Raw genomic sequence first — 26155 nt, forward strand, 5'->3', positions numbered from 1 at the left:
CAACGCCGCCCTTTTGCAAGGCAAAAGGGAAGAAAGAGAGAAGAAATGAAAATATGAATAAATAGGTAATAATTCATTATGCCGAGTGGGGATCGAACCCACAACCGTCACGTTACACTCACACACTTGTGCCCCTGTGCCACGAAGGTCTATAACTAAATTCTTAATTGTATGATACTAACATCATCAAATTCTTCTTAAACGAGTGGTTACTTCATTCCCGTGCTCTCGGAGGATGCGACCGACTTTGGGAGCCCCTGGCCAACAAAATATTTACGTCTACCGGAAATTAAGGCGCCGTTGCACGAAACTTTCATAAAATTACTTACTGGTAGTCAAATATATAACCAAATATATCAAAATAATAGAAACAGTTTGCGGTAGCTGAGATTCTATATCATCTTTATTTATTTAAATTGTGTCTTATTAAAAAAATTGTTTTTTATTAAGTTTGTACAAAAATATAATCTCTAACTGAAAATTAAAAAATAATTTGTTATTGGATGGAACTATTGGATGGATTTGAATGAATCTTATTTTATTATGTACCATATTTGATTTTAAAGATTAAAAACATTTCGTACATTGCTTTCAATAAGATTTTATATACAACATACGCGCAGTTCTTTTGATTTCATTTTTAGGGTTCCGTATCTTAAAAGGTGAAAACGAAACCCTCATATGATAACGCTGTTGTCCGTATTCGAAAGATAAGAGAATTTATGCATCGATATTGCTGCATTTTATACGAAATTCTCCACGTAGTCAAAACCTATAGGGTAGGGTAGTGTTCTCGTGGACCTACATTTATGAAATTTCGCAAGAAGTGAGAATTTACAAAACAAATGAAGGAATAAATCTGAAAATTGAAAATTTATAGGTATTTCACAAGCAAAAAATCATTATAAACATATATTTGTAGTTAATTTCGTACAAAATGAATGCATATGCTCGCAAACTTAAGTTTATCAACTTTTACTTAAATTACGGTAGGCTCCGACTCGCACTTAACCGATTTTTTAAGTTAGGTAGGTTTATTTGTATACGCAGCAAACAGCAAGCAACTTTAATATTAAGATTGGATCGCGTTTATTATCCGAACGCAGGTTTCTCAACAGGTGAGGTCGCTGCGAACAGTAAATGTATTTAAAATTGCAAATTTCCACACACGATGGAATTGGCTTCACAAGCAGATGGAATAATCATCATAATTATTGCTATGCAATATTTGTAACGTTTGTAATACTCATAGTACCCAGTACCTGCCTGCCTGCCTGGTGTAGAGCGCCTGCTTGCACAGTGTACCTAGATACTCGGTTTGTTTTGCTCACGAGGAAGTTTGTGTGAAATTAGCGATGATGTTGAAGCCAACGTCGATATACTAAACTGCGAACTGCTTTTATTTTGATTTTCATACACAAAAAGTCCGGCCACTACAGGTGGAGGTATATCCGTCCACCGATATACGAAAATTGAAATTAAATAAATTTGTGTAGCTTTTTTTACCTACTATTATTTTTAAGAACCGAACCGCAAGAATCAAGAAGAATTCTGCCTATTTCTTCTTATGACCATTATGACCAAACTTTTACTTATAACTGTGATATTTTAAAATGATGGGCGTAGGAATAGCGTAGGCACACCCCCTTATTTTTCTTGCATAAACAATTGACAAAGAGAAATTGAATTAATATAAACACACAAATGTATTTGAATTTCGACAATAAATTGATTTTAACAATCAACAATTGTGACCAAAAAAAAGTTTCAATACAAAGCTGTGATAAGAAAGATTCAAACTGAAAATTTTCAAAAGGTTAACAAAGAGAGGTCATCGCATGTAACCGCGTAGTAGAGCAATGGTAAAGTTCAGTTCATACAGTAATAGACATGTCACAACTGACCAAGCAACGTTGTTCGCACTCGCGTGGACGGTGAAACAGTTGTTTTATTTACTGTGGATTCTTTTTAATTTATTTTTATATAAGTTCTACATAGAATTTTTAAGTTCCATGGCTGGATATTATTCACTCACCGCTCATTAAATTATCCAATTTTCTCAATTTTCCAGTAATCACGTGGTGAGTCATGGAACTCAACGCCGCGTTTTCTTGTTACCAGGGAACGAAAATAATTCATCTTAAGAGAAGGAATTGAATCTACAACCGTTGCGTTTATAGTCAGACGCCGTGCCACTGCGCCCCGACGGCCTTTATATCTAGGCTAGGCCTACCTGTTAATTTAACATCAAACTTTGTAAGATTGAAAAAAAAAAAAGTAACATTATGCCTATATTGTTAATATAGTTCTTTTTTAGCTTTACTTAAATTTCAGACAAAAAATATTGAGAAATGAATTGTACTTAATTGTGTATCAATAAGAAAAAGCGGAACATTATCAGGGCAATAGGACGGTAAATGCCAATAGCCGCCATTGCCGGACAGTGAAAGTGGCAACAAGACTGTGACTTCTTTGTTACCACTCTAGTATTCTAAACAGCGTACACGTGCTCTTTGAGGAAAATAAAAAACTAAAATCTTACAAAAGATACTTATAAAAAAGCTAAAATGATTTACAAAATTCTCTTTTTCCTGATCCTTACAAACTACAGCCTGACAATGACATATGTACATACGAACAGAAGTAAAAACTATTATCTACACGCTGTCAATATCATATTAGCGAGAGTACCGGATGTATACTTTTTAATAAATTTGAAAGTTGTCCGAAGCAGGATTTCGCTTAAAGCCCCTGGAGAAAACAATTCATATAAACTCACGTCACAATCAATTAACTGTCCAGTTGCAGATTTCTCTGGTTAACTTGAGGAAGCCTCCTTTGGGACGTCTGGGAAGTGCCCAACGGTGCTCCCGGAGCGCAGCGGCCAGTGAGATCATCGTTTAAGAGTTTGATTGTTATATTGTAGATTGATATAGAAATACTAGAAACACACCGAATACTGAAATCATATCCCATCGATAAATAAAAAAATCAATCAAGAGATGATTAACCAGAAATCACAAGTTTGCGGTAAAATTGCAATACGGACACAAGTGAAGGGTTGCAATTTACTTTCGTTTACACATTTGAACTATTTACATACATTTTGTCTTAGTCGTCTTGATTTCTAATCAAAAATTCTCCATTGAGGAATGTTTTCAGTTACATTAAATATAATACTTATATAAAGACAGATGGTTTTTTCACTCTTATTAACAAAAAAAATAAGTAAATCAATAAAAATAAAATGGTAGTATTTATTTATTATTATTATTTTTTCCTGACGCTATTATTTTTTGTCATTGTAATTATCTAATTGTATGTGTTTGTAAGTCCAGTTTTAGAATACAAGATCTGTACATATGTAATATAATTGAAATATATTAAAATATAATGTATCCTTGGAAATATTTGCATACCGTAAAAGGTTTAGTACAAAGTTCATAAAATCAATTTTTGATTTTGCAAGAGCATTTAAGCACTTGATAATCGCTATCAGTTAATTGCTGGTAGATAAATACTGGTCGAGCTAGTAACTAATAAGCACTGTTGAGACACCGTCGACTGTAGACCGTGACCGCATTCAAATGTGAACTGAGATCATAATCGTAGCATCACAAAATATAAAAAACTTATAAAAAAATATATTTGCTTTTTTATTTTAAAACTGTGACATTGACTCTTTATATATTTTATTTTATATTTCACAATAAACAAATAAATATATTAGTTGAAGTTAATGCACAGCTTACATATTATAAATGTAATAAAATATATATACAATTTATCAAAAGGAAATGACAAAGGAAATCTTTTATATTTTTATTGCTGGCAGCATTTTATAAAAGCCTTAATTTGTTCTCATTTTTGACATTTAAGTAAAAGTGAAAGTTCTTCACGCTGATTGGCGGAGACGCTGTCGCCGGCCGCCGTCCGCCAATGGGAGCGTCGAGCTAGCGCCGCCGGCTGCCCTGCGCTGCGCCCGCGCATTCAACGCAAGTTGACAAGTCGACCAACTACACATACCGGAAGTGAATGTGTTGAAAGTTATAAAGTATTACAAATGTTTTAAATGTGAAATGTATTTATAAATGTTGTTTTATTAAGACATAACATGTTTTATATTTATTTATCGTTTCTACTTCTAGTCGCTAAAGGTACGATTATTGTTATTGTTAAGTTAATTTTAAGTAATTTTTATTGTAACTTTCTCCCCTTGTGAAGATTTATAAACAATAATATTTGTTTAAAATTTCAGAATGCTCTAGTCAAGATGAGGCAGGTCCCTACAGGGGGAAATATATTGGAAAATTGAATTCCTATCACCACCAGGTAAATATTACAAACTTTCACTTATCCATATCATTGTTACTTGACCATGGCATATTATTCTGAATTCTATTAGTCACTCGGTGAGCAAAAAATATAAATTTAGAAACAGGTTGTTAGACAATATCTTATATTTTATAAAATGAATATTTTTTTATTATATTTTTATATGTAACTTAAATTTTACTTAACATTTTGAATAATTCTAGATAATTTGTAAGTTTATTAGTAAAGTAATATTTATAATAAAAAATAATTTTTGCATTGAATCTTAAATTAAATATTAAAAAGTTTTATGTTATAAAGACGTATTTTGTTACTAGGTTTCAGGTGAAGTATATGCAGTAGACGAGTGGACGATACTGTTAGTGGATTTTAACTATGACGGGACAGGAGACGACACATTCTTTTGGGCGGGAGACTCCGGTCGGCCAGGTCCCTTAGGGTTCATTGTGGCTGACCAGAATGGCAAGTAAGTTGTTGTAACACCTGTGCAATTAATTTATCAAGTTATCAAAACCATTAAAAATATTATTACTAACTTAAAATAAACTACTTTTATTATTTGATCCAGTGTTGAACTTAATGTATTTAGAATATTAAGTAAGTAAGTAACAATTAAGTAATGACTTCCAAGAATTTTTATTTCATTTATTGTGCAAATTTGAATAATTTCCTAATATGCTGACTTTGAAACATTGACTTCTTCATTGAATGTAGATTTTTTATTAGAATTATTTAATACCTACGAAACTAGTGGGTATTAAACAATTCAAGAACGTTTGCCTTTCTTTATAAAGCTTTGTTGATTCTTAATCTTTCTAATAATACTTTAGAAATAGTAATTGGGGCCAATAAGAATTTCTATTGCTCACTTCCCCGGGGAAGTGAGGTTGATAAAAGAGCATTTTATTTACATATGTTTGGTGTCGCTGCAGGACTAACATCCTGGAGCGCTACAACAACGAGGAAGTAATGCTGAAGCTGCCGGAGGGCAAGCGTATATCGCGCGTCACGTGGCTTGCTGTGTACGACCTCGCCTCACAGAACGCGTTCGGGGACGTGTACGTGCCCGAGGAGTTCGAGGCGCCGGCGCCGCGCTCGCTCACCCCGCTGCTGCCCGCCACCGCCGCCGGCACCACCGCCGCCAACATCGCCTCGCGCGCAGTCCGCGTGCTGGACGCGCGCACGCTGCTCATACCCGAGCTGCGCTACGATGGCGGCGCGCCCGACCAGGAGGTCTACTTCTGGACCGGAGTAGGCCCGCAACCCTCCCCACGAGGCGTAATAGTGCCCGATGAGGATGGATACCTCGAGCCCGCACGCGCCTACGCTGGGGAGGACGTGCGGCTTACACTGCCCGGTGGCCGCACTGTCTTCGAGGTGGACTGGGTAGCGTTGTGGGACGTTCGGGGGCGCCGGGCGCTCGCGACCGTGCTAGTGCCGGACGCGCTCAACGTGTCACCGGCAAGCGCCCGTGCGCTGGGCCACAAGCCAGGCCTGCCGCGATGCAAGCAACTGCACCGCGACGTGCAGGTGGCGTGGGAGGTGTTCGGGGGGCAGGTGACGCTGCAGCTGGCGGCGCTGGTGGGAGCGCGAGAGTACGTGGCGCTGGGCGCGTCGGGCGCGCGCGACCGCTCGGCGATGGCGGGCGCGGACGTGGCGGTGGCGCGCTGGGACATCGCGGGCCGACGCGGGGTCGTTACAGACTATAACATATCGGCGCTGGCGCCCTGCGTACAGGTATTCTTTTAGTTTCATGACGTACGAGATACATTCCGTAAGACCCTCCGGTCCGCCGCTTAAATTTTTAGGACATTAAATGTTGCATTGCAGATTTTAATGCTTTCGTCAGAGCGAGTAAGTTAAAATAACTCGACCCTCTGAGTAGAAATCGAATCAACAGCTCTGCAACATGACAGCCTCTTTTTTATATAAAACTGATAAAATTCGAGCCATTTAGTTCATACTCTTTTTTATACACTAATTAAAGTAAACCATATAACTTGAGGTTAATCTTTAAAAGAGTTACATATCGTAATCTTACACACTTTAGACAGATATTTCCATACATTTGAACATATTATAAACAGGTACTGGGTCGGTGGATGGGCGTGTGCCGGGACGACGTGCTGGGCGGGCTCGACTCCAACCAGGTGTTCGGTGCCTCGTACGAGGACGGCCTCTTCGTTATCAACTACAGACGCGACCTCAAACCTGGTACTGTCTTAATGTAATAATAGAATTTACATAATATATATTTTTAATTCATTTAAATATCTATAGTACCTATACAAGTTCTCTCCAGGAAAACACTAAAGACTGCATTTGTTCTCCAATTTACATTTAGCTAAATACTTTATATTTTTCTTTTTAATACGTTTTTATTAGGTCGAGCTGAACTAACTATGTTTCATGGTTTTTTAGAATTCACTCTTTAAACTGAAAACAACTTTATAAATATTCCTATAGTTCGGTCCGCTAATCTTAAATATACGTGATTAATCCGGTTAAAATAGTTTCATTTAAAATGATATAATATGTTTTCAGCTGAGGAGTTCGACTTAGAGTGGCCGACGGACCGCGCCGTGTTCATTGTGTGGGCCGTGGGCGCCCTCGACTACATGGACGAGCCCGCCTACCATCGCCTGCGGCCCGCCACCGACGTGCAGTTACTGCTGGCGGGCGGCGCCGACCGTGACGACTGCCAGCCATTCACGCGAGCGACCCCCGCCGCCCCGCCACCTTGGGACACGGCGCGCCTCGCCGATCCCGCGCTGCGCGTGTTCCGCCTCACGCTGGGTCCGGCGGGCGGTGCGCGCGGGCTGGCGGGGCGCGGGCGGCCGCCGCCGGCGCGTGCCTGGTACGTGAACGGGCAGTTGGCGCCCGAGCTGGTGTTGCGACGCGGCCTGGCCTACACTTTCTGGGTGGAGGGCGGCGACGACCCACACTCGCCCGAGCTGTACCACCCGCTAGTGGTGGGTGCGGCGGCGCACGGCGGGCTGGAGCGGCTGGCGGACGCGGCACAGCGCGCGGAGGCGGGCCGTCTGCTGGCGGGCGCACGGGCCGGCCGACGGGGCCGCGCGGCGCCTTTGGCGGCGGGCGGACTATGTTCAGGCGCGCTGTCAGTGGGCGTGGACCCGCGGCGCGACCGCTGGGAAACGTTTCGGGCGTTCAACCGCTCGCTACAGTGGAGATGCGCGGGCGCGCCGGCGCGCCTCACCGTCACGCCCAACTCCTCGTGGCCCGACATCGTATACTATAACTCTTTCACCCACGCAGGTACTCCTTCTTGTATTTATAATCTATATATATAAAATCGAAAGGTCACTCACTCATCACGAAATCTCAGAAACTACATGTGCTAGGAATCTGAAATTTTGCATAGGAGTTATTTATAGGACGTAGGTGCTCGCTAAGACGGGAATTTGCAATATTCGATTTCTAAGGGGTTGTTTTTGGGGTCGAAAGTATGTATGAAACTTCGTTACTACTAATGCTAGGAGTCAAATTTTGCATAGACGTCACTAGGACGTAGTCATGGAGACAGAAATTAATAATAACATAGTTCACGCGGGTGAAACCGCGAGCGGGCCGCTAGTGTTTAATAAAATTAAACAATTAAATAAAACGTACAAAGAAATTTATGTTTTATAATTTAGATATTTACACTAATAAAAAATGTGTGAATACCAAAATGATTAATTAAAGTAAAACGGTTTTTCAACGGTGATTAAGAGTAATCGCAATGTTTGTCAAGTAGCAACTATACTACTACAGCCCAATTCGTATCCTGAAAATGACTGTATAGATGTGTTCTCACTTCTGACGTATAACAATACATAGTATGATATACCATCATTATGTCACTCGCTAATTTCATTGTAGCCGTTAGTTGTGAATAAAAATAGTAGTAAAAGGCCGATAAGACGACAACATTTTATTTCTAAATATAATACCATATAAAATAAATAACAATTAGCTTTATATACAGCCGCGTAGAGTAAAGTAGTAAGTTAAACTAGAGTCTTCGCACCAATAGATAGGTTAGACTAACGTTGGATACCTTGTCGCAGACATGGGCGGCGTGATCCACGTTGTGGACAAGCACCGGCGCGGGGGCGTGCGAGGTGCGGCGGCAAGACTGGGAGCGGGTTTGGCGTGGTTGCTGGCCGTGGCGCTGGGTCTAGGCGCGGTGCAGGTCTAGAAAGGCGTGCAGCGTGCGAGGGAGGGCGTGCGGCGGCGGCGGCGGGAGGCTCGAGGCGAGCAGCGCGCGCGCCGCGAGGCAGGCGAGTGAGGTGTGGCGCAGCGGGCAGACGCGCGAGCCGCGGTTGAGTGCCACGAGGTCGGCGGCGCTGTCGCCAAACTTGTTGGGCTGGTCGAGGTGCGCGCCGCCCTCCAGCAGCGCCTCCACCAGCTCTGTGCTGAAGTTATAGGGGATGGCGGCGACGTGCAGCGGCGTGGAGCGCGCCTCGTTGCGCACGCGCGCCGACGCACCGCAGCGCAGCAATAGCTGCACCACTGGCACCGACGGGAACACCGGCTGCAAATATCCAACCAGACAAATTAACACTGAATAAATAAAGCTGAAATAGTACTATGTATTTTAATTTCAATTTACCATGAATCAATTTAAATGAATCAATTACGTCATCATATTGTTTGTTGATATTTAAAATTAAAAATAAAGCAAAATAAAGCAAAAATAAAGCAATATTATGTTACTAAATTGAATTAATAATTTCTTGAATTTAGAATGAATATAATCGATATAATTCGTTTATCTAAGTCAAATACCAACATGACATAATATTTGAGGAATAATACTTTGTCAAATAAAAATAAAGAACGTACCGGCCCAGCGACGTCATCCCCAAAGAAGGTGGAGCGCACAACGTTGAGGCGCGACACGCACAGGTGCAGCAGCGTGTCGCCCGTATGAGCACTGCGTATGTCCGCCGCCACCAGGCGCCGCACACGCGCCTCCAGTGCCGCGCGCTCGCCTGCGCCGCGCGCCGTGGCCTGCAGCAGCCACAGCAGGTGCGCCACGCACCGCAGTGCGCGGTCGAACGTGTCCGCCTGCCGCCGCGCCACCGGCCGCGCCGCCAGAGCCGCGCGCGCGCCCCTCAGCCGCGCCGCCAGCAGCGCGAACGCCGCTAGCGCGTCGCTGTGCCGCGGCAGCCCGCGCGCGCGCTCCAACCGCCCTCCGCGCGCGTCCAGCAGCAGCCGTGTAAGCGCGCTGGCCGTATGGCACGTGTCCGCGTGCAGCAGCGACGACGCGCGCAGACGCACGCGCAGCGCGCACGTCCACAGCTCAATACAGCGCTGGTAGCGGAACGCGTCCGCGTAAGACGCGCCGCGGTACATCAGCCGGAACACTGTGTCCTTGTGCGCCACGCCCAGCACGCGCGCCGCCACCAGCAGCGCCTGCGTGCGCAGCGCATCCACGTCCGCCGCCAGCGCTTCCAGCTCATCTGCAGAGCGCCATTCACGCGCGCCCCCTAGCGCGCCGCGCGCTAGCTGTGCCACGGCCGCAGCGCCGCGCAAGCCGGCATCGTCGCCCGCACCCTCAGCTAGCTCGGCATCCACGTCGTCGTCAGCACCCCAGCGGTCGTCGCCCCATTGGTCGTCGTCGCACTCCTCGAAGACCTTCTCAAGATAGACGGCGCCGGTATGGCGCAAGGCGGTGGCGCGGCGCCAAGAAGCGAGTGCAGCAGCCACGTCATTGAACTCGTCGAGCTGCGTAGCGCCCAGCAGCTCGTAGGCATCGGCCACGCGGGCGGGCGGATAGCGCACTCGGGCGAGCAGGAGCGCTACAAGCTGTGCGGCGCCCTTAAGGCAGGCGGTGCGCAGTGCGTCGTCACCAGCGCGAGAGCGCAGGTGCGGGCAGGCGCCGCTCTCCAGCAAAAGGCGCGCGGTCTCGAGGCGGTGCTCCTGCACGGCATAGTGCAGCGCGGTCTTGAGCTGGTGGTCGCGCGCGTCCACGCGGGCGCCGCGCTGCAGCAGGTAGGCGCACAGCGGCACGGACTGCACGGCGTTGATGAGGCAGGTGCCGCCACTGTGGTTGGCGCGGTGCAGGTCGGCGCCACGCTCAGCAAGAAAGCGCACCACGTCCAAATGCGTCATGAAGCAGGCAGAGCGCACGGGCGTGGAGCCGGAGTCGCTGGGCGCGTCCAGATCGGCGCCGGCGTCGGCTAGCGCACGCAGCACTGGCAGACGCGCGGCTACGGCGGCGGCCCACAGCGGCGTGACGCGGTGCGTGGAGCGGTCGTGCGGCACCTCATACACGCCGCGCTGCTCTAAGTCGGCGTTGCAGACGTGCACCAGGTACTCCACAAGCTCCACGTTGCCGCGCCGGCACGCCACGAACAGCGGCGCGCAGCCCTCACGCGTGCGGCTGCACACGCTGCGGCGCTCCTCCGGCCGCATTCTGCAACATCACAAACGTCTCCAATAAGAGATCTATTCGGCTAATCGGCCAAAGACGTAATCGACATCTCTAATTCTAAATAGTCCAATTAAATATATGTACACATACGTTAGATATATACGTTATTGTAAAACTCATAATGTCAAAATTGTCTTTCACAATGTGTCATTAAATATCTTATGCGATGTGATAATATATTACGATAATGCCTTGTCTGCATGTAATAATGAAACATAGTTGTGTTTATAAATAAACAAATAATCGCGTAGTTCAAGCGGGCGTTACTGTGAGTGACTTGCTAGTACTCAAATTATGTTTTTTTTTTCTGCCTAGTGTTAAGAAACTGCGTTTCTCACTTTCCACCGAATTTGAATTGAGTGGCGGAACTCATCGTCGCACTTTTGCCTTAATATCAGACTGAAGAAATAAAATATTAATAAATAATAATTCATTCCCCACAGTGGGAATCCGACCCACAACCATCGCATTTTAGTCACACGAAGCGTGCCCATGCACCATGGCTGCCTCAATTTTATTTGTATGAAATAATTTAATTTTTAAATATTAGGACTAGCAGTTGTTTGTATAAAAAAAAAATTAAATGGTAATTTAATAATAAATAAATAGTGACACTTTGTCTTGCAATCAAGCTTAATAAATAAATATACTTTAAATATTGTTTCATTTAAACATACTAGTTTGTCCAGACAATTGTAGAAAAGAATGATATTAAATTAATAGATTTATTTCTTTGTTATCTATTATTGATAATTTGAGCTAATTATTTGATTTTTATATTTTTTTTATGTAACATCAGTACAATCTTCAGACACCTTAGTGGCCCTTAGACACTCATGAATTTCTGGCCTGAGTTAAGAAGTAATATGTAACATATTTACTCATATATGAGGCTCCAATATTCTCCAAATACCACTATAATAAAAATGGAATAGTGTATCATCAATGTACCTACACATTAGAAATATAAATATTTATTTATTTTAGTGCAGCCAATCATCCTTTTTTTGAACATGAGGTCAATTCTGTTAGCCATTCTAGTTATCATCAGCCACAAGGATGACTCTACAGAACTTAATCCTAGGCTCATTTTGGCTGGGGTGTATCCAATCTCTTATCATTTGTAATTTCTCTACTATATGTGGCACTGGCAAAATATTTACTATGTGATATAAAAAAATCTGAAATGTATAAGTTTTTAAGAACAATAAATCAAACTCATTTCTGTATTGGTTGCAAGCTATGCAAATGAAATGTTATATAAATAAAATTATGTATTACATCGTCATTGAGATACGCAATAAATACATTTGCGCATATAGTTTTCATCTCTCGTTTAGATACTCTTTGTTCCTCTTTCGTAGGGGATGTCTGGGCAGTGTAGGGTGTGTACAGGGCACAGGGCGGGCGGTAGGTACCTCTCGAGGGCGGTGCGGAGGCGGGCGGACAGGCGCGCGCCGGGTGCGCTGTGCTTGCACTCTTGCATTAAATCGTTAAACACTGCATCGTAATGCTTCATATCTAAAAAATCCTGGACGTTGTTATCGCCGTTGCTGTTCTCGTCCCACATCTTCGACGCGCCTACACTTTCTTTTTGTTGTTATTTAAATACTTTCCCCAATTGATTATCTTATTGTCACGAATAAATTACGACCACAACAAACAAAGAGCACCACCCTCCACTCCACTTAAATCTTTTCGCGGAATGACATTTCTAAGTTGACATTTGACAGTTGACAGTGACAAAGACGTATTCTAGTACAATTGTACCAAATGGAAACGCCATATATCAAGATTTCAATTCAATTCTAAATAAATATATTGACACGCTCGGCTCACATCATAAATAAAGAATAACAACAACTAAATAAATACATAAAATACTACAATTTTATTTAACTTTTATTGTTCTTTCCCTATACAACGAGTTAACTTTTTCAATTCATAGATTCGGTAAAACAATATTGACTATAGCCGCCGCAAGTTTTTGTGTTGTGTTTTTGACAGAAAATTTAATTAAGCAGCTGTTGCTCATTTTCGGTTACAATTACAGTAATTATTATCATGAGTTATAATTAATTACAGTAAATTACTAACAAAGATCTGTATGCAATTCGTTTCTATAAATTATCGCCTACGAATATCTTTTTCACACAGTTCACACATGTAAATGACTAGATAAGTAGTAAGTACTCAGTCAACATACTTACTACTTTACTTGATTCAATAACTTGTAACCTTTAAAATGTATCACTTAAGATATTCGATGTCTGACGAATCAAATAGTTGTTTGGAAGAAGATGACGATAGCAATGATGTGCCTGCTGAATGCACTGATGAGAGGGCTGTAGAGGAAGTTCAGAAGTTAAACACTTGTGTGAAGGAGAACCTCGAACCTTCAAGTTATAACGAGTCTGTAGATGAGGCACAATATAATTTCAACTCAATTAATCTATTAGAAAACCTCCTGAGAGAACTTTCAGAGTGTAACACACAATTTATTTCTGATTACTTGAAGGTGCTCATTTCAAATAATAAAAGGATTATAAGCAGAGTCACTGATAATGTAAGATATTTCTGATTATAATGTTCATTTGTTGTTTTAGATTATTCATTAATACTTAATTTTTTTAATATTTCATTTTAAAATATATAGTAGGTCTTTTTAAACAATTTGTTTGTTATTAATACAATATAATTACTGTGACTAGATAATGACCAGGCCATTGAGGCACAGTGGGAAAATGTCTGACTGTAAACAAAGAGGTCGCTGGATTGATTCTCACATGGTAGAATGATTATGTTTTAAATAATTTCATTTAATTTCTCTGGTAGACAAAACACTGTTGTCATAACACTAGGTTAAAGTCTTTAAAACACCTGCTTTATTTTTTAGATAATGACAAGTATTGAACAAATAGTAGTAAGATTGAGGGAAGAGCAGAGGTTGATATCAGAATCTGACATGAAAGTTCTGGTTTGTTGGTTGTGTGCTGCTGTGCTATGGGACAAACCGTGCGTGATTGGGGCACGCACTGCCCTGCATGCTCTACTACCATTTCTAACTGAACAAGAGGTAGGTTAATATACAAATATTATTCTTCATACAATATTTATAATAGCATAATTATTTTTACACAATATGGAATTAAACTTATATAATATGGAATAATATTTTAATATGAATCTACACTTGATTCAATGTGGCAAATAGTGTTGAACTAAAGAAGAAGATAGAACTATTTTCATTTTCCTACTCAATCAGGACAAGACACATGGTTAAGTTCTGTCATTTAACATGCAGACTGAAATTTGAGCAAAAAGCAAAGAATGAGGAATATTAGCATTAGGTAGTTTTCTGAAAACCACACAAAATGAGCTTGGCCAAAAGCAAGATAATAACAGATACACACATTTTTGCTAAACTGTTTTCTAAGTCAGTGGTAGTTGCAACTGACACATTCTGACTGAGAACCATCTTTTTAATAAGATGGTTTAAAACATATATACAGGTTTTACACATCAACCAAGTGTGGCAACGTTTCGCATCTCCGGCCGCCTGCCTCGCGCTCAGCGACGCCTTAAGACGCGCGCCACTATCTCCCGCCCCCGACCTCTCCTACACGCTGTTGGAGGCGAAGTCGGAAGCAGAGGCGGACGCGGGGGGCGGCATGTTGGCGGTGCGACGGTACGCGCGGCAGCTGCTGGCCGGCCGGAATGTACACTTCAGCGATGGTAACAACAACATGAATATTCAGAAGGTAAGGCCATCTTGTGTTTAGGGTTTCATACCTTTTTAAGAAAAAAAAAGGAATCCTTATAAGATTAAATCTGAAAACTATATATTTGTGTAACTGAATCTTTTTTTTTAACATGCATTTTTCTATTGTGTAACATTATCTACTTTTTACCATACAACCTCCTTTGTGTTTTCTCCATTAAAATGAAAATAATTTGGTTAGATATATGGAGGCTAGTTGTGGCGCAGAAGCACAAAGTGTGCCTGCATAAGCAACTGGTTGTGGGTTTGATCCCCACTCGAGGAAATGAAATATTTATTTATATTTAAACTCGACTCTGTTGTCGAGGCAAAGCGCGACGTTGAGTTCCGCCACTTAACAAGCAATGCTTTCAGAATCCGGCGGAAAGTAGAACATGAAGTATCTTAACACTAGGTTCCCTCTGCCTACCTGCAGATGTGTGAGATACGGCGTGGAATTGATTTAGGTAAATGCAAATTTGGCTTTTGTCCACTAATATATATATTTTTTATTTTACAGCAACATGCAATATCGAAAGTGAAACAAATTATTTTGGAATAAGAAAAAAGAAATACTATTGTCACTTGTTAGTGCAAAATAGTAGCAAAATAAACTCTGTATCTTAAGAAAATGTACACAACATTGAAGAATAAGAAAATTAAGAACAAGAGAAATATAATGAAATAAAATGTAATGTTATATTTATCTTATAATATATTAAGTGTATATCAGATCACAGTGTACTGGAGTTAGGGTTGCGGCAAATCGATGTGGAGGCGCACTACGGGCAGTGACAGTGCGGCGCCTAGTAGCGGGCGCTCGTAGGCGCCGACGGTGCTGAACCCCGCAGCGGCGAGCGCGGTGCGCGCGGCGTTCTGCAGCGCGCTGGTAGACGCGTGCAACACCGCTAGCCCCGCGGTCGCGGCGCCGCGCTTTGCGCCACCCGCCAACGCGCGCCCCACGCTGCGCCCGCGCCACCTGCCATTCACACCATGAATAACCACGCCAGTGACCGACAACATATGTAAAGAAGTATTAATAATAATATCATGAATTATTTAATAATAATATTTTTTATATTGTGAACTTTTTTTTGTATTTATATATATTAGAAATATAATTGAAACTGTTAATGGATACAGATACAGGTGGATATGCACACATTCACTTAATATTAGCAAATCTTTCGTAGAAGCCATCATATTGCAGTGGGGCAGCATCTGACTGTAAACACAATGATTCGGTTTGGTAGTTCCTCACTACTGTCAACTGAATGTATTGACTTAGTAGACAAAGCACTTTATTAAATATCACCACTGAAGATGCCTCGAAAATGATGCTATAAATAGAAAGCAAAGTGCCTTGACCATAGGTCAGCGTGCATATACTGCTGTGTGAAAAAGCAGCTGTTTGTTTAAATACATATAAAGAACAACTTACAGTGGATGCACTACAAGGGCATGCAGCCAACCATCATTCTGGGGACCCCAGCACTCTGACACACTTATTGTACCCATCACCTATTGACATGTCAAGGGTGAACTTAAGTTATATTATAAACATAAAAACTCTTTATTCCAAACAAAGGTTACAAATAGCGAGGCCCATCATGGCACAGAGACACCAGTGTGTGGTTACAAATTCAATAGGTTGTGGGTTCGATTTCTACTCAAAGAAAATAAATATAAAAAAAAAATATTTTCTCATTCTGGTAACAAGGCAAAGCACAGCATTGAGTTCTGCCACTCAGCATGCAGTCTTTGGAATTAGTCAGAAGGTAGGGAATGGATGTGTCTTAGTGGAAACCGAGTGCCTTAACACTAAGTTCTGATAGTCCTTCTACCTAACATTAAACTAAAATAAGGTAACAAATATATTCACAAGAATTTAACAAAATGATAAGTTTCAGAGGTAAAGTATTGTAACATTTAAAATTCATTAGAATAAATTAAAAGAAAAAGTTTTATTTTTTAAATTGTAAGTTATAAAATGAATAATTAATGCAGTATTTTTATTATTAAATAAAATGCTTATAAAAATCTTACTTGAGAATAATTTGAGTCTTTATTGTGTTCAAGTTGAATTCGAATTGGCACTGCACTATTGGGTGGTGGTGCTAATAACAAAGCACCTCTTACTTCAGCTACTAAGCCAAATATTTCTTTAGAAACACTCTGAAAAAACATAATTTTATATAAAATAAAGTTTTTAAAACTAAAATTATAACTCAGTACATAAAAGATTTATAGTAATGCTTATCTAATATTTTTTTTATAATACATAAAGACAATTTAACCCCTCATGCCACAGCATCTAACTGAAAACAGGGCAGTTGTCAATTACACCCTGCTCAAAGGAACCAATAATTTTCATCTGTTATCAAGAGTTAATTGAGTTCTGCCAATTAACATTTAATGTTTCAAACACTAGGATGTAAGTTTAGGAGCAGAGTATATTATACTAGATTATATGGGAAAACAGAGGAAAAAGACAAAAAATATATAGAATAAAAAATTATAAACATTTATTTTCTAAGGGGTTATTTAACACTAAGGAGAGAAAATTAATTCAGGAAATATATAAAAAACTGAAAATAAGATTCAGATTCAGCTCACTTCAACGGTTTTCAAGAGTTACAGTTCATTCATAATCATTTTTTTAGTTTTCATAAAGTATTATACATACTTGTGCCTGCTTCTGACCAATAGTGTGATGCACGCAGGAGACCACAACTGCAACAAGCAAAGCTGCTGCTGGCACCAACAGCAAGCATGTGGAAACCGAAGCGCCCACAAAGATAAATAGTACTGCCGCACACAGCACTATACCCTCTAGGGTTAACTGAAATATACATATTAGACCATACTACAGATATATTTCTATATGAACTGGGACACAAATTGTTTTGTATTTACAGTAAAAAGCTCAATGATTACTCTTATGTGATATTTAGCTTATATATTTATTCTTACAAAAATAAATAAATATATTTTAAATAAAACTTAATTCCCACCCCATCACTATTCACAGTAATGATTAAAAAAATCAATCTTATACGTATGAAAACAAAAAAAATCAAGTGTTTGTATGAGTGATCTAAACGTACCTCCTGAAAAAGGAAATAAATGAAAGCATCCCAAAAGTAGTCCGAGTAGCCATTCCGCACAAGCTCCATCCGGTGCCTCAGATCCTCATCGCGAGCGTAGCGAATAATGATCTCGCAAGACATTTATCGTTTATTTATTATGATTTTATGAACATAAAAAAAGTTTTGAAATTACCTACTAGTAAACTACCCTTACTAATATAGGCACACATATAGAGATATCATAAAGAGAGATTCAAAATCTTATGTTTGTAATAGTTATTATTTAAAAAATATATAAATATCACAGTAAAAACATTGCTGTACATAAATTCATTGTTTCTGTTTGACTTTTTAAATTGTGATTTGACAACCATCAATAACATTTTAGTAAACTGTCAAAAGTGTTAATGACCCAAGTAAAGATAACCTGGCCAAACACGTACAATAATATTGTCAATAAAGTACGTATTATCAATAATATTGTGTATGTGAGGCCGAGATTTCTAGAAATTCTGTTTGTACCACGACAATATCGGGGAGGCAGAGTTCTGTAAATAATATTGTTAATAAAAATACGGCTAGCCTATGTATTGGGAAAGGCTAACCACACACAAAATATTATTGTTCAATATATGGCCGACCCCGCATACGCCACTATTAAATAAAATAATTATATATTATTATTATAAGTTTTTTATATGAAAATGTTTAATAATTTTCATTGGTAAGTCTATTATTTTATTCCTTTTTATTTAAAGAGTAAAAGAGGCAGAATAAAATACGTGTAAATTTCATTAGTTGAGCTATTGATCTTGAGTTGTTTATTTTTATATTATGTGTCCAGTAAATAAATATAAGTTTTTTTGTAGCATTAACAAGTTATAATATTACATTCAATTATAATTAATATTTCTGGGTTTCAATGAATATTTGTACATATATCATTTTATAAGCTTTGGGGGTGACTAAACACGCAATATGGGTCAATAGAAACGAAAAGGTTTATGTAGAAATGAGTAGCCGTCATGGCGAAGGGTCACAACTCACAAGTGTAAGAGTGTAAGCGCCACAGTTGTAGATTCGATTCCCACTCGGGGAATGAAACATGTAATGTTTTAATGTTCTCGCTCTCGTGATGCAAAACGTGATGTTGAGAGTTCTGCCACTCAACTCTGCCTACTAAAACGAAATTTTGGGAAAAAAAACTCAATTCAAGTTATTCAGATATTTAAGTTAAATTAGACACACTGCAGTGTGCCAAGCCTACCCCGACAATTTTAACGATTCACTCTCGTGTGACTCAATACTCGATTTTTTTAATATTTATTTTATTTATATATTTAACTAGCGGACGCGCGCAGCTTCGCTAGCTTATTTAGGGGTGAATTCTAATAAACCATGAAAAATGTGTTCAATTAAATATTTTTAAGAGTCTAAATTTCAAATTATGTAAAAATCGGTGGCGATTTATAGATTTTTCCATACAAACTTTCATCCCCTTATTTGCACCCTTAGGGGGTGAATTGTAGAAAACCATGAAACACATGTTCAATTAAATATGTTTAAGAGTCTAAATTTCAAATTTTATAAAAATCGGTGGCGATTTAAGATTTTTTCCATACAAACTTTCAACCCCGTATTTGCACCCTTAGGGGAAGAATTCTAGGAAACCATGAAACATGACTTCAACTAAATACTTTTAAGAGTCTGAATTTCAAATTTTATAAAAATTGGTGCCGATTTTAAAAAAAATCTATACAAACTTTCAACCCCTTATTTGCACCCTTAGGGGGAGAATTCTAGAAAACGATGAAACACGTGTTCAATTAAATACTTTTAAAAATATAAATTTCAAATTTTATAAGAATCGGCGCCGATTTAATTTTTTCTTCCATACAAACTTTCAACCCCTGGTTCACCCCTTTAGGGTTAAAATTATTTTTCAAAATCCTTTCTTAGTGGGTGTCCAGATTACGAAAGTAAACATCTGTCCAAATTTCACGTTTCTCCCATCAGCGGTTACGGCTGTGCGTGCGTCTTACCTCAGTCAGTGAGGACAAGTCCTTTTATATATATAGATAATTTTCACATATTAGTATAAAATGTATTTATTAATTGTTGTTTTTATTGTCTATAATATACGATCGTTTTTGTAATATGCATTTAATTTTAAATTACAAATTAAAACTCACTAGTACGTAAAATAAAATAATTTATTATTGTATGACTAGGTTTTACAATAAATTAAGTAGGTATATACAGATATTACACATATCATTTACTGCACCATAAAATAGTCGTTAGCATATTTTCTCGCACAGCTTAAACACGTTGCTACTCAGGTTCAGGACTGGTCACTGTCTGTTGTCACGTGGCAATGAGCACCAGTAGCACTATGATGATACCAGAAATCAAGCAAATGATCACACCCAGCTTTTTCTGTAATCAAAATGATAGGGGAATATTTATTGTAGCCGATTTTAAAACAAGAATGATATCATTTTTATCAACAAAATAAAATATTTTAAAATGTATGAGTTCGTATACGTGTGTGAACCTGCTAAAGAACTATTAAGAACTCTTTTGGGTTTGACATAAAATTACAATTATAACCTTTTTTGCCTTTCTTCGACTGACGGTGCCCTTGAGAAGCTCATGCCCTCCGCTCTCTACGTGCTCAGTCGCTTGCAGCGCGTAGTATTCTACACTATCTATTTGTTCTTGCTGGAAAAATATTTATGGAAAGACTTTGATCATTACTCATTATAATTATTAAAACTAGCACTACGCTTGATGTTTAAGCACTAATGTATATATTTTTTTTGTTTCACGCTGTATGCCACATACCTACATTAGGACAGGCACTTAGGCAGAGGGAACCTAGCGTTTAAACATTACATTTACCATTTTCTGCCGAATTCTGGAGATAATGGAATATTTAAATGTAACAGTATGTATAATTAGTACCTGCGCCGCGACGAGGTGCGCGAGCTGCAGGAAGAGGTCCTTGACGGCCTGCAGCGACGCCTCCACGCGCACCAGCTCGTCGCGCCGGCACTCCGCCTCGCGCAGCGCCAGCCGCGCCTCCGCCGTCTCCGCGTGCAACTGCCGACATACACATTACACACACAGTAAAGAAGTTAGCGCCGTGGTGTTCCCACTACGCCGCGTTTTATCGACACTAACGCGTTTAACTAGGTATATTGTAGAGCATCAGGGTTACTTACGTTGTCCACGAACAGGCATATGTTGTTTGACTCTAACAAGAGTTCACATTCCTCATCTGATAGCGTGAAATTAGCTGAAACAAATGTCGTAACATTATTAGTATTGTATGTGACATAGTGGCACAGCGTGTGACTGTCAACGGCGCTTGTCAATCCGTTCCCTCTGCCGATCCTGCTATATGCAGGATACGTTAATAAAACAACGTCTGTGTGGAGTGTGACGTCGGAGGTCACGTTTTTTACTCGGTGAGTTCGATGAACAATATTTTAACACTTTGAGAGTTAATTTAACGTTTATTTGCACTCCGCTAATGCAGTAAAGTAGGTAACTGCCGGCCGTTCACCCTTTGCCGTTACCTCGAATTTAAAATTTAGTCATAACAAAATGATTTTATACTTAAAGGTTATTATAATTTTCAGTATTTTTTTTATGTTGTGGTTTGTATTTAAACGATCATAATGTTTTTTTTTCGTTTTTAGATCTTTTGCTGTGATCGCTAGCGGGTTAGCGAGAGAAAGAGATAAAACCTATTAAGACATTGCGCTCTCGACTTTCTTCTTCTCCTTCGTTTTAGACAGCAGGCGTTATTGAGCAGGGTCACATATACATATTATAAAACACAGATTGATTTTGTAAAATTATTATTTTGTCCACGCAGAGTGAAAACTCACTCATCGTGCAAAATTTTATATGACTTGTATTGTGTTCTATACTTACTGAGTTTGACCTGGTCTTGCAGTAGTCTCAGCTGATAGTCCCTCAGCAGCTGCAGCGCACGTTGGTGGTTTTCGAGAGCGTCGGCGTAGAGGCAGCGCGCAGCGGCGTACTGCAGGCGCGCCATGCGGCCGCCCGCGCCGGCCACCACCCAGGACCGCGCGCGCGCTTCTAGCTGGCGCAGAGCGCCGCATATTTTCAAGCCAACGGCGTTGGACTTCGTAACCACTTCGTCCAGTTGATCCTGTAATTCTGAAATGTCAAATCTATACTAATGCTAGAAAGAGGAAAGAGTTTGTATTGAATAGGCTCCAAAATAGTTAGACCAAGGTCTAACAATATATAACTGGGATAGCATGGAGTTTAAATTATCTTTATACTTTAAATAAATATTGTTGGACTGAATAATAAGATTTCATAATTAATCTTGTTTTTACAGTTTACATTAAATTTATGTAATGAAAAAAGTACCTTATTGTCTCTAGATCTCTTTAGACTACCCATTATTAAAGGCTCCCGAATTTAAACATGAGCAAAGATAAGAAGTAACATTGAACTAGCCTATCGTTAGTACATAATCATACGAGTATGTCTGTTGGTATGTATGCGCATTATTATTATAACAGAATTTGTTACGTTTGTTGGCGTGATATGTGGGGTCGGAGTGAAGGCGGCGGATGAGCTGCGTGTTTCGATTCACGTCGTGGATCCAACTGCGGATCTGTTCTACCTGGAATTATATTAATAAAGCGATTTTATTTTAATATCATATATGAAGAGGCAGTCGTGGTGCAGCGTGTGACTGTAAACGAGACGTTATTGGGTTTGATGCCGACTCAAGGGAATGAATTACCTATATTCATTCATTTCATTGATCTGATAACAAAATGAAGCGTTACGTAGAGTTCCCTCACTCAATACAGTTTCGAACTGGGTGGATATTGGTAAACAGGGTGTATTAACACTAGGTTTTCTTTCTTTTTGACTTGCACTGCTACATGCTGGATACCGAACGAAGCTAATAAATAATATATAATCACAGAGCAGTCTTGTTTTATTAAAATAAAAAAGATTTTATAGAGTCTAATATATTGTATTATCAATAGTAACTCTTCTCATAGGTACACAGTAAAGTACATACTAAGAATGTGAGTAGTGTCTAAGTTGTGTTAACTATTGTACTCAACGACCTATATGCGGGACCGGAAACGTTTAGCTTTCATTTATATCCTTAATTTGGTATTTGAATTGGAGCTGATGCAGCGTTAAACGTTGTATGGCTGTTAGGTATACTTAAGGAATCTGGGAACCTACTGTTAAGACACTCCGTTTCCATTAAGACATCTTCGTTTCCAACTTTCCGCCGAATTCTTTAGACATTTGAATATGACTTTCTTGTGAGTAAATGAATATTATAAATACTTCATTTCCTCGATTGGGCATCGAACACACAATCTGTCACGTCTACGACTGGCCTGTGCAAGTAGATATTTAGTACTTTCAAACGGACGCATAGTGATGTTAGCAAGAAATATATTATATAATTTTATAGTTATTATCTATAATTTTCCCTAGCTTAAAAATAAAGTTTAATAATACTTTGCATCTTTTATACATTTCTGTTTCTATTATTGTTTTTGCGCAGCTAAGGTATATTTTACAATAAGTAGGTTACTAGTTTAAATGATTCTGGAATCTGATATTATATTACAGTGTTGACTCATGTTCAGATCACATAGTGCACACATGATGTCACTCAGGTTTAATGAAACTGAATGTCAACACGATACGAGCGCGGACCGACTTCACGACGTCCAACATCATATACGCTAAATAAAGCCCCAACTGATTGAGCAAACTTGTGTATTTACATCGAAATATGTATTTTTTAGTATATTTACCTTGAGTTTTTATATTATAAAGGTTTTTAGTGTCACGCTCTGCACGGTACATAGGGTAGCAGGGTAGGCAGAGAACCTAGTGTTAAGACACTCCGTTCGTCATTTTTCGCTGAATTTTGAATAGTATTCTTGTGTAGAGAAATGAAGGTGCTTTGCCTTTAAACCAGAGCGAAGAAATGTAAATTTTAATAAATATTTCATTTCTTAGACTGAAGATTGGACCCAGGACTAGTCGCTTTTACAGTCACCCTTTGTCCCCTTGCACCACGACAGGATTGTGTAGTGGTTATACTAGTACAGAAGTTTAAAATGCATTGAAGTTGCATTGGTTGTAGAATGTTTAATACGATGAAAGGTATGTAGGTTATTTAAATGAAATGTACCTAATTGTGAGCTCCAAATGTTTTACGTAAACAATTAATTAGCTTAATGAGCGCAACTAGCGACGGCCATTGTCATTACTCATTACTGGCCGTATGAAGTACACGCCATGCGCCATGCGCCATGCGGGCATTTTAATTATTATAATATTTTTATTGCAGTAATTGCTGAGGTGATTATGTAATAATGTGATCAAAGTACACAACATTAGAATTCGCTTTGTAAGATTTATATTATAATAAAAAAATGATAAATTATGTACTATTATAAAAGGTTGTAATAAAAGAAGGTTTTATGTAAAAGTTAAATATAAAAAAATATATTTAACTTTTACATAAAACTTATATAGTATATATTGTCATTAAGCCTTAATATTCTAAAATATAATGGTAGTGAATATGTGTTTACAACATATATTTACGTAGAACAATGGCAAGTAACCTCTCTGAAGAGATCATCGATGTCGGCGCGGAGCGGGGGCGCGTCGGGGGTCACCTGCACCGCGGCGTCCCCGTCCTTGTAGACGCCCGCGCTGCTCGCCAACTGGAAATATGGCGTATCTAGCTTGTATTTTGAATTCAAATATAGCTTATGTATAAATGTAGCCTTATATTGGTGAAAAAAAATCGGCCCGGTAGGTTATTAATTTTTGGACATAAAAACACAACTAAGGGTTTATAATATACTAGCGGCCCGCTCGCGGTTACACCCGCGTAAACTATGTTATTATTAATTTCTGTCTCCATGGCTACGTCCTAGTGACGTCTATGCAAAATTTGAGACTCCTAGCATTTGTAGTAACGAAGTTTCATACAAACTTTCGACCCCAAAAAAAACCCCTTAGAAGTCGAATATTGCAAATTCCCGTCTTAGCGAGCACCTACGTCCTATAAATAACTTCTATGCAAAATTTGAGATTTTTAGCACATGTAGTTTCTGAGATTTCGTGATGAGTGAGTGACCTTTCGATTTTATATATATAGATGTAGATTCTTATATTCTTATAACATCGATTCGAAAAGTGCAATTTACCCAAAATTTTGTATATGGCAAAGAGTAATTTTTGCATACATACAAACTTATCACTTTTCGTGAATCACTTCACACCCATAAAGTTGGCCACGTGAGTGACTTACCAAATACACTTCATTCGGTATCTCGCAAAAAAATAATCTAATAAGTATGGAATTATTATTGCCGTCTAAATATTGTATATCATTTAAAAGTGCTAAACACTTTTCTGAGTATGTGCAGTTACGCTATTATGATTTGTTTAAACTGCTTGGAATATTTCTTAACGTAGGTACTATACATAAGTACTATACACATATAGTGAAATAAATAATTGGTAAAAAATATTAGAATACAAACTAAAATGTTTTTGTTACAAAGTTGTTACATATTAATTGTAAAAGTTAATGCATATTAATAAATAAAGTTGTATTATTTTTTTAATATCAGTTCGCCATAATTAATTAAAAATAAAAAAACAATAACATTTTAACTATAATTTTTTGTTCAGGAGTAAAAATAAAAGTGTAGTTTGTACGAAACTTTAAGAAGTAGGTACTTAGTTACCTATATTTATTTATGTACGATGAAGTGCAGATCATCAATAATCACTAAAGTAAACATGTTTATATTTATTGCATATTATAAGTAGATACTTATAGTAATAATATTTTCGTATTCATTTATACATATTACGGGTTTAGATGACCCCGTCAGGCCGCTACATGGCACCGGTGCAATACGGGCTTAATAGGGTTGAATGGAACCGGCCGTTGGCTATCATTGCGATGTTTACTTATAGAAGTTAATTGAGTAACACAAATAATAATTACTTTTACTATTAAATAGTTAAAACGAAATTTGAAATTCTGTGTTAAATTCATACAAACTTATCATTGATGTTGTGGTTATTTAAACTATAACCCATATTTAAATAACCAATCATAAAGGTAGGAACTATCAACTATAATGTGCTAATAATTTATTACAATGGAATTTTAATAGTGTGACTAAACATTTTACGCTCAAAACATCTTTGAAACATTATATTATCAAGAATTTTTTGTTTATCACATTTTTAGTGTAATACAAGTTGCATATATGAATAAACAGGTGGATTTAGTATGTACTCACTTGACGGAGCTCCTCCAGGCGGTCCTTGCACCTCATGTCGTGGTTCGTGGGCACGGGTCGGCCGGCGCGGGCGGTATCTAATCGCGTACTGATAACGCTACGGCACTGAGTGCTGATACCACGCGCCCGCTTATCCACCGCATCGGCTCAGCATCGGATG

General features: G+C 39.2%; 5 protein-coding genes across 11 annotated transcripts in view; 2 read left to right on the forward strand and 3 right to left on the reverse strand.

The window, feature by feature from the left end:
* The window catches only part of LOC146528512 (syntaxin-1A-like), a 126334-nt gene extending 100179 nt beyond the window's left edge, over nt 1-26155 (reverse strand). Inside the window, exons 1-9 of one of the 3 annotated variants that reach the window (XR_014879092.1) lie at nt 25996-26155; nt 24292-24393; nt 22205-22298; nt 21572-21820; nt 20854-20927; nt 20594-20731; nt 20240-20350; nt 19891-20065; nt 19653-19704 (exon numbers count right to left, since the gene is read on the reverse strand). Coding sequence is in view for 1 of the 3 variants with exons in the window: in XM_085203144.1 (XP_085059270.1) it covers nt 19994-20065; nt 20240-20350; nt 20594-20731; nt 20854-20927; nt 21572-21820; nt 22205-22298; nt 24292-24393; nt 25996-26031 (876 nt within the window). In the remaining 2 variants the exon portion in view is untranslated. Of the gene's footprint in view, nt 1-19652; nt 19705-19821; nt 20066-20239; nt 20351-20593; nt 20732-20853; nt 20928-21571; nt 21821-22204; nt 22299-24291; nt 24394-25995 lie in introns of those variants that run through there. The other 2 variants (XR_014879091.1, XM_085203144.1) reach the window with 2 other exon arrangements.
* knk (cytochrome and DOMON domain-containing protein knickkopf) lies at nt 3977-8926 on the forward strand. The gene is made up of 7 exons (XM_085202754.1): nt 3977-4157; nt 4259-4332; nt 4653-4801; nt 5268-6072; nt 6423-6549; nt 6880-7611; nt 8406-8926. The coding sequence occupies exons 1-7, from the start codon at nt 4115-4117 to the stop codon at nt 8534-8536; spliced, it is 2061 nt and encodes a 686-aa protein (XP_085058880.1). The 5' UTR covers nt 3977-4114; the 3' UTR covers nt 8537-8926.
* On the reverse strand, nt 8255-12486 carry m-cup (ankyrin repeat protein mann-cup). 4 transcript variants are annotated; one of them, XM_085202752.1, is made up of 4 exons: nt 12059-12338; nt 11733-11958; nt 9184-10759; nt 8255-8872 (listed from the first exon to the last, which is right to left on the reverse strand). In XM_085202752.1, exons 3-4 carry the CDS (start codon nt 10756-10758, stop codon nt 8516-8518), a joined length of 1932 nt encoding a protein of 643 aa, XP_085058878.1. In that variant the 5' UTR covers nt 10759; nt 11733-11958; nt 12059-12338; the 3' UTR covers nt 8255-8515. The 4 variants fall into 4 exon arrangements, with proteins under 4 accessions (XP_085058878.1, XP_085058875.1, XP_085058877.1 ...); XM_085202749.1 differs by lacking the exon at nt 11733-11958 and having other exon boundaries at nt 12196-12486; XM_085202751.1 differs by lacking the exon at nt 11733-11958.
* On the forward strand, nt 12775-15624 carry LOC146528519 (uncharacterized). Of its 2 annotated transcripts, XM_085202756.1 has the most exons (5): nt 12775-12962; nt 13037-13343; nt 13674-13853; nt 14290-14538; nt 15058-15624. In XM_085202756.1, the coding sequence occupies exons 2-5, from the start codon at nt 13044-13046 to the stop codon at nt 15097-15099; spliced, it is 771 nt and encodes a 256-aa protein (XP_085058882.1). In that variant the 5' UTR covers nt 12775-12962; nt 13037-13043; the 3' UTR covers nt 15100-15624. The 2 variants fall into 2 exon arrangements, with proteins under 2 accessions (XP_085058882.1, XP_085058881.1); XM_085202755.1 differs by having other exon boundaries at nt 12776-13343.
* On the reverse strand, nt 15213-18233 carry LOC146528520 (uncharacterized). The gene is made up of 5 exons (XM_085202757.1): nt 17645-18233; nt 17224-17379; nt 16584-16712; nt 15979-16058; nt 15213-15516 (listed from the first exon to the last, which is right to left on the reverse strand). Exons 1-5 carry the CDS (start codon nt 17765-17767, stop codon nt 15288-15290), a joined length of 717 nt encoding a protein of 238 aa, XP_085058883.1. The 5' UTR covers nt 17768-18233; the 3' UTR covers nt 15213-15287.

This window comes from Heliconius melpomene, chromosome 19 (assembly GCF_056956725.1).
Source record: "Heliconius melpomene rosina isolate 202511_hmr_F chromosome 19, ASM5695672v1, whole genome shotgun sequence".
NCBI lineage: Eukaryota > Metazoa > Arthropoda > Insecta > Lepidoptera > Nymphalidae > Heliconius > Heliconius melpomene.